This window comes from Ananas comosus, linkage group 2, assembly GCF_001540865.1.
Source record: "Ananas comosus cultivar F153 linkage group 2, ASM154086v1, whole genome shotgun sequence".
NCBI lineage: Eukaryota > Viridiplantae > Streptophyta > Magnoliopsida > Poales > Bromeliaceae > Ananas > Ananas comosus.
The window spans coordinates 8267917-8275467 of record NC_033622.1 but is presented as its reverse complement, the minus strand read 5'-3'; the positions used below and the strand labels follow the sequence as shown (position 1 = coordinate 8275467).

At 38.2% G+C, this 7551-nt stretch overlaps 3 protein-coding genes across 13 annotated transcripts; 1 reads left to right on the top strand and 2 right to left on the bottom strand.

Moving 5' to 3' along the window:
* LOC109706777 (momilactone A synthase-like) lies at nucleotides 1295–1901 on the bottom strand. Its single transcript, XM_020227756.1, has one exon. The coding sequence runs from the start codon at nucleotides 1899–1901 to the stop codon at nucleotides 1353–1355; it is 549 nt and encodes a 182-aa protein (XP_020083345.1). The 3' UTR covers nucleotides 1295–1352.
* On the top strand, nucleotides 2271–6840 carry LOC109706518 (floral homeotic protein APETALA 2-like). Of its 11 annotated transcripts, none has more exons than XM_020227404.1 (13): nucleotides 2271–2856; nucleotides 2953–2977; nucleotides 3093–3123; nucleotides 3373–3556; nucleotides 3665–3746; nucleotides 3865–3930; nucleotides 4507–4594; nucleotides 4698–4849; nucleotides 5276–5320; nucleotides 5448–5551; nucleotides 5647–5825; nucleotides 6465–6539; nucleotides 6629–6811. In XM_020227404.1, the coding sequence occupies exons 6-12, from the start codon at nucleotides 3875–3877 to the stop codon at nucleotides 6516–6518; spliced, it is 678 nt and encodes a 225-aa protein (XP_020082993.1). In that variant the 5' UTR covers nucleotides 2271–2856; nucleotides 2953–2977; nucleotides 3093–3123; nucleotides 3373–3556; nucleotides 3665–3746; nucleotides 3865–3874; the 3' UTR covers nucleotides 6519–6539; nucleotides 6629–6811. The 11 variants fall into 11 exon arrangements, 10 of the variants coding, with proteins under 10 accessions (XP_020082993.1, XP_020082990.1, XP_020082991.1 ...); XM_020227401.1 differs by having other exon boundaries at nucleotides 3355–3556; XM_020227402.1 differs by having other exon boundaries at nucleotides 3355–3556; nucleotides 3646–3746.
* LOC109727281 (50S ribosomal protein L4-like) lies at nucleotides 2384–2851 on the bottom strand. Its single transcript, XM_020257343.1, has one exon. The coding sequence runs from the start codon at nucleotides 2849–2851 to the stop codon at nucleotides 2384–2386; it is 468 nt and encodes a 155-aa protein (XP_020112932.1).

The following is a 7551-nucleotide window of genomic DNA, read 5'->3' as shown; positions in this document are numbered from 1 at the left end:
CAAATAAAGAAATGCTATATTCTTAGTAATAGAATAAATAGAAATAAAATTTTCGGACATCTTTTTATTTCTAGTAATTTTTAATAGTGCGAACCAAACATACCCACAAGGTTATCTAGGTGTGCTTGATTCGCGCTATCCAATTAGGATTGCTAGAAATTCTGCATAAATCTTTTCAGATTAGTGCATTTGCTAATCCCGTATATAATTAGCTCAAAAATATTATAGGAGAGGCACGGGCATTTTGCATTGCATATTCTACAAATTATGAATATTTATAAAATTACCTCTTTCAACATCCGAAAACTTCTACTCACCTCGTCTTTTCAATCATAGAGAAGTTCCATTCTCCTCTCTACCTCTCCATTCTAAGATTTTTAGGTTCAGGTATTCTCTCTCTCTCTCTCTCTCTCTCTCTCCAAAATGCAAGATCACTGAAACTCATAAGATAAACAAAATACAATAATTTTGTATGCGCAATTATTACTGCACTAAACAAGATCTTATTTTAGTTATGTTGAAATAACTAAAGATACTGCATAGCATGAACCAAATGTGCTAGAAAATGGTTCAAAATTAGTTTTGTGAATTTTTATATTAGTAAAGGGTCGACTTCATAGTTGATGATGTCACATTGAACTCAACAAAAGTGATTGAAGGGTGCAAATTTTACACCCACCCATCCAGAGATTTAGACAACTATTTTGAATTTTTATATTAAAAGATTTTGGATAATATCAAATATGCCCAACTTAAAAAATAACTAATTTAGGGGGGTGTTCGGCATGGTTTTTGAAATAGTGATTTTGTTAGAATTGATCTTGACTTTTAGAATTGATTTCCGTTTATAAATTGTAGAGCATTTCGCTAGATCAGCCTAGAATACCTTTTATTGATTTTGGTTTATTTTTTAAAATCTTGACCAAACATCTCTCTATTCCTGGTTGATTAAAATATCTTTAATTGATCTTAAAAAATTCCTTCAAATATACCCATGCCCTCTAGGGTTCGCTGATAACATAATTGACATTTCAGAAGGGTATTTGGCAAAATGAAGTGTAAGTTCGAAAATTTTGAGTAAATGGTTTTTATACGCAAAAACCCAAAAATGAAGAATTTAAGAACTAGTATAGAAATTAATATAGATCCTTGTACCGGTGGGGGCTATAATTTATAACCATATTTTCGGTGCGCCATTAACATTGCTCAAAATCAAAAGCTTTGGAGCTTTATATTATATCTATGATAGCAAAATATAAACTTCCATATTTATTTTTAAAATACATACATTATAGTTAAAACAAAGTTCAATCGGTACCAGCAAGCTGGTAACAGTCTGATAATTAATTAAATTAAGCTGGATTTTCGTCCTTGAAGAGGTCGAAGGAGGGGTTGACGACAGAGAAGGCGCCGTCGATGACGAGATTAAGGCCGCTGACGAAGCGGGCGTCGTCGCTGGCCAGGAAGAGCACCGCGTTGGCGACGTCGTCCGGCCGCAGGCGCACGCCCTTCAGGACGGCGGCGGACTCCATGGCGGCCTCGAAGTCCGCGCCCCGGAGGCCGACGTAGCGCTCGGCGAGCGGCGTGGCGAGCGCGGCGGGTGAGACGCAGTTCACGCGCACGCCGTGGCGCCCCAGCTCGGCCGCCGCGTTCCGCGTCAGCGCGGCCACCGCGCTCTTCGCGCACGTGTAGGCGTGCGACGCCGCGCCGCTCACCACGCCCGCGAGGCTCGACGTCGCGATGATGACCCCGCGCCGCGCCGGGATCATCACGCGCGCCGCGTGCTTCGTCCCCAGGAAGGGCCCCACCGCGTTCACGGCCAGCACGCGCTCCAAGTCCGATTTTGAGCACTTCAGAATGTTGTGGGTCGGCGCCCCGCCGATTCCTGTAACCAAGCGCATGCGCCGCGCGCACATATATATACATATTAATACTAATTAATTCATTCATTCATTAATTGCACACAATGCCACAATGCGCAGACAGAGATATATATCTTAAATTGATAATATTTTGAAGAAATGTGGGCCCACATACATACATAGTTAATTGTACCATTGGTCTCTAATTTTGCACCATTTTTATTTCCATTCTCAACAATTTTTTTTCAAATCTATAAAATCTATAACTATAATGAATCCCCGTTCCTTCCTGTCCACGTGGCAGCATTAGGTTAATTAACCTTTGTAGGCCCTACCTGTCATCCTAAGCACTTTACTAATTAATTCATCCCCAAACAAATATCTTCCCATTTAATTTTCCATAGCCCTTCGATCCCTCTCCCACAACCTGCCTTTTCGATCCCTTCCCCACTCCCCGCCGCTTCGGTCCCTCCCATACTCCCGCCGCTTCGATCGCTCCACGCCTCCCGCCGCTTCGATCTCTACCCCACCTCATCTTCGATCCCTCCTCCGTCTTTCTGCTTGGGGTCGAGCCCCCATCGGCGCATGGCCGCGACGAAGTCCTTGGTCTTGGGGCCGCCGGCGAACTGGTCCTCGAAATCCTCCACGACGAGGGCGTCGGCGGCGGCGCTGGCGAGGGCGGTGGAGATTGCGAGGCACAACTTGAGGAACTCCGAGGCGGGGGCTGATGGAGCGGAGGAGGAAATAGAAGAGGAGTTCGAGGAGGAGGATGGGGTCGAGAAGGATCGGGGCGTGATGACGCGGCGTGGTCCTTGGCGGCGGTGGCTCCGCCGTCCTCCGGCGATTCTCGACGGATAGATCTCGCCTTCGGGCAGAGAACGGTGAAGGCGCAGCAACAGGTGAAGAAAAGTCGACGAGGGCCGAGGTCGAGGAGCTCGCAGTATCGAGGTGTCACCTTCTATAGGAGGACGGGAAGATGGGAATCTCATATATGGTGAGCAAAATCATCAGTAAACACTTTTGCCCTTTTCCTGCTTCTTTAGTGCAATTTTGATTAATTTGATCGGGTTATGGTTTCTTTGTTATACAGGGATTATGGGAAGCAGGTCTATTGGGTAAGGCTTTATTCGCCTTATACGCCTTTTCCTCTTCTATAAACCTAAGAAATGGAGCATTGATTCTATGTGTCTTTTTGGTTGTGTTTTCTTTCTCTATTTAATTGGATTTTAGGAGGTTTTGACACTGCTCATGCTGCAGCAAGGTCAGATATTTCCCACTTTATGATTTAATGAATCTCAAAGGCTTAAATTCCTGTTTTTCTATATAACATCTCGAATAACAAATTAACTGTAGTTGCTCACAATAAAATATTTCAAAAATAAAGAGAGATTGAGCGAGCTATACATTGTAATTTGGTCTCATATATATATATATATATATATATATATCTATTAAATATAATGAATCCACAATGTTTCTTGCCACGTGGCAGGAAACCCTTTATTCTTAGGTTAATAGATAATATTTATCTCTGCACCGGAGCCGTCGCTCGCCGTGAACCGCCGCCGCCTCGGCTGCCTCCTCGTACGGCTCACACGCCCCTGCAACTAGGCCGAGGGGAGCGCCATCCTAGCCTCCTCTTCGCAGCGACGTTGTGCGGGAGCTCGCTTCTCAAGAATCGGAGGAACTTCTTGGTAAATCAAATTGTTTAAAAATAAGGATTTCTATGGTTGATATGATGGCAATGCTGTATCGGTTTAGATATCGCAGTTTGATGATGCAGATGAGGTGTTTGTTCATAGGTTACAATAGAAATCCAGAAATGACTCGGCGCTCGGAGCAATTACCAGCTGAAGATTAAGAAGATGTATGAGATTTGGATGAGTAAGAGAAGTGCTCCAAAAAAATATTAATTTTTTTAAGATTGATGTTTTTTGTTTTATTTTCATATTATGATCATTTTTTTGAGTAGACACTGTTGTGGGCAAAATTTCTTTCGTAGATTAAAAAGTATGATGCGGAGATTGGAGTCTGAAACGCCAACCAAAATTTTCTTAAGCCAGATACGTTAAGTTATTATTTATGTATTTCATATGCTTCTAGCTATTATTTTATTTTTTTAACAACTGAATTTAGTCATGCAAATTGACTGTGCTTAACATGATATAGCTTTCTATAAGCTGTAAATATAAATTTTATTAAAATATTAAAAATTTATTTTTATTATCTACCCGCTGCATCGCGCGGGTCTCTACACTAGTATATATATATGGGGTATTAATTTCCCTATGGGAAAAGTAAGTTACAGCAACGATGTTACAAAAGCATAGGGAGTTGGGGTCACAGCTAATTAATATTCCCTTATCGAGGAAATAGCTCCTCCGTTCTATTCAAGTAGGTGCATGTCAGACACTTTTATTTATGTAGGAAGACACTTTATTTATGTAGGAATTAAGCATTAGAGAAATTAGTTTCCTATAATATTATCTATCGCTGATTCCATATATATGATTCTTTTTGATTGTTTGTGCAAATCAACAATGGTAATTTGGACTGTACACATGAATTTAATATATATTGAAAGCTTTTTGAGTAGCATTTTATATATGATTATGAGTGTATGGTTGGTGTGTTGGGACTGCAGAGCATACGATCGTGCCGCGATTAAGTTTCCAGGGGTTGACGTCGACATCAATTTCAATCTTAGCGACTACGATGATAATTTGAAACAGGTAAATGTTGATTGTAGATTCTAGACTATTAGAAGGTTTGTAGTATACTTGGTATTTTTGAGGGATTACCATTAGTTTGTCATGAATTTGTCTTTTGCCTTAGATGAGGAACCTGACAAAGGAAGAGTTTGTACACATACTTCGCCGTCAAAGCACTGGGTTCGCAAGGGGAAGCTCCAAGTATAGAGGGGTGACATTGTATAAGTGTGGCCTCAGGCAAGCTCGCATGGGGCAGTTCTTGGAAGCTTTGCTCCGGTATGTTTTAGCTTGGTTAAGTTCTGCCAATTCATCTACTTTAGTAGGTCATTTTTGACCCATTTATGGAAGTCGATGGAAAGATGTGCTTGAAAATAGCAAAAGGTCATATCACTGATTGAACAATCTTCCTTGGTATATATACTTTTTTCTATATGTGAGAATAGAACAATTTTCGGTTTTGTTTGTTCGTGATGCATTTCTGTAAAAGATTCAAACTTTTCCTTATCATCATTGAATTTCATAGCTACGTCCCATTATTTATTGTACATTTATGATAAGAACATTGATGGAGATTGTAGGCAGGTGGAATTAAGTTATTCTAGATGTACAATAAGCATATTTGATGGATTACTCTGTTTCTGCCAATTTTGTATTTTTCAGAAAAAGCAAACTTGGAACTTAGAAATGTGTGTTTGCATGCAGGTACATTTATCTTGGGTTGTTCGACAGTGAAATAGAAGCTGCAAGGTTATTCTATGAAATGAATATTTTGCCACTGATAGTATTGTTTGTCAATTTGACATTAAAGATTAAAAACCCGATATTATCTAAACTGATTGAACCTGTCTCTTTTTTGTTCCTTTTGTTTGAATAGGGCATATGACAAGGCCGCCATTAGGTGTAATGGGAGGGAAGCGGTTACCAACTTTGAGCCAAGCTTTTATGAAGGAGAGATTCTTCCTGAACCTGAAAATGAAGGTGCTGTTCATCAGTATCTTATGTTCCATCATGATTTCTAAAAGGTTAATTCTTTTGAGGAAGTGTTCATGAAGATTCCTTTTTGTTTGATGTAGTTTCAACAAAATCTCCGCTTTCACCTTATCATCAAAGTTCTATATTACGCTATCCTGTTTCGCCTTATGCTCAAGCTCCTGGCCCAACACCAACCATATTAAGCTCTCCTGGGAAGTCATTTCCGAGTTCACCTGCTAATCACATTGTTATTGGCTCTGGCTCTCCAACTTCACATCGAGTGAGTTAAATACCCTATTATTCTTAGACAATTCTAATTCTAAAATTTAAAAAAAATTAAGGTAAAAATTGTTATATGCTAAATCTGGTATAATTTAAGGAATCGATTAATTGAATAAAGGTAATGCCAACAGTATAATGAGCTGTTTATTGTAGGCCATGCAACTTGATAGAGTACCATAGTATATACTATTGGGTGGAGAAAGCTTTTACCATTTCTACTATATAAAAGCCATGCAATTGGTGCAGTTCGTTAGTAAACTAAAGCGAGAGATTTTTATCACCTTCTGACCCCTAAAATGATAGAATCACAACATTTGTTAAAAAACAGTCACCCATATATTTTGTTAGGAAGCCAATAGTAAATTTTGATTCTTTAACAGGTTTATGAGAAACGACGGTTAAAAAATAGTCACCCATTTGTTTTGTTGGGATGCCGATAGAAAATTTTGACTTTTTAATAGGTTTATCAGGAGAAACTACTGGTCCAATTCCAACAGACTATTTTATAAGACTTGATTAGGAAAATTAGGATCGAGAACCTTCAAACCACTACTATTCTCTCCCGGTAGTTAGTTTTTGTTTTTCCTATATATGCATGCTCGGTTTTCCTGTGTCCTATCTTACTTCGACTTTGCAGGTTTTGAGAAAACTATATGAGAAACTTCAAAAGAATGGGGAGAGCAATGTTTGATCATTTATCGCAGCTGATAAGGTTACTCTCCTACCTAACCTCATTAAAGTTTAATTATCAAGTTTCGCGAAGTACTCGGATACTGACACAGCAAATGCTTTGTTTTGTAGGAATACAGCCTCATGTGACAATCTACCATTTCGACCTTCCCCTAATTCTTTACGAGGAATACGGTGGAATTTTGAGATCATCATTTAAATTTGCAATCATATGTACTAATTTTGTATGCAAGCTTTTTTCTTTGACATACTCATTGTGGAAGAATACAGGTTATTTTTATATTTTTATTCTCACATGATATTAAAGAAAATTTTTTAAAAAATTATTTCAACAATATCTACCGGCTGTAACGCGCGGGTCGTTTCACTAGTAAATATAAAAATACATAAATGGGCAATTCTAACGGAGCCCTCTCTTTATTTTGATTAATTACACTATTGGTCTCCAACTTTGCACCTTTTTAATTTTGGTACTTAACATTTTTTTAAAAATTTATAAAATAAACTATACATAAAAATACGTGAATTAGCAACTCTAAAGAAGGCCTCTTCTTATTTTGGAGAGATGTGAGGCTCGCATACATGATTTATTGCACCGTTGGTCCTCAACTTTGCATCATTTTTTATTTTGGTCCCCAATATTTTTTTTTCTAAATCTATAAAATAAAATAATAAAATAATAAAATACATGAATCGGCAACCTTAATAGAGGACTCTCCACATTCTGGAGAGATGTGAGGCCCACGTACATAATTTATTGCACCATTGGTCCCCAACTTTGCACTATTTTTTTATTTTGGCCCCTAATATTTTTTATTTCAATTAAGTTTCCAAACTGATTTTATTACAATTACGTTCCAGCCATTAAAAGAGGTGTTAAAATTAATGAATTTTCCATATCCGCACCTACTTGATTTTATTTCGCATGTCAATTTTTATTCCTAAACTTTATATATTTTTTTCACTTTAGTCCTCAAAAATATAAATTTTAAATTTTAAAATTTAAATTTAAATTCAAAATTAAAATTAAAATT

What these genes read in the sequence shown, in the direction of transcription:
- LOC109706777 (XM_020227756.1), bottom strand. Translation starts at nt 1,901, where the DNA reads ATGCGCTTGGTTACAGGAATCGGCGGGGCGCCGACCCACAACATTCTG.
- LOC109727281 (XM_020257343.1), bottom strand. Translation starts at nt 2,851, where the DNA reads ATGAGATTCCCATCTTCCCGTCCTCCTATAGAAGGTGACACCTCGATA.
- LOC109706518 (XM_020227400.1), top strand. Translation starts at nt 4,370, where the DNA reads ATGATTCTTTTTGATTGTTTGTGCAAATCAACAATGGTAATTTGGACT. An exon ending in TCCTGAACCTGAAAATGAAG is followed by an intron (nt 5,552 to 5,646) that starts GTGCTGTTCATC and finishes TGTTTGATGTAG; the next exon opens with TTTCAACAAAATCTCCGCTT. An exon ending in GCTCTCCAACTTCACATCGA is followed by an intron (nt 5,826 to 6,464) that starts GTGAGTTAAATA and finishes TCGACTTTGCAG; the next exon opens with GTTTTGAGAAAACTATATGA.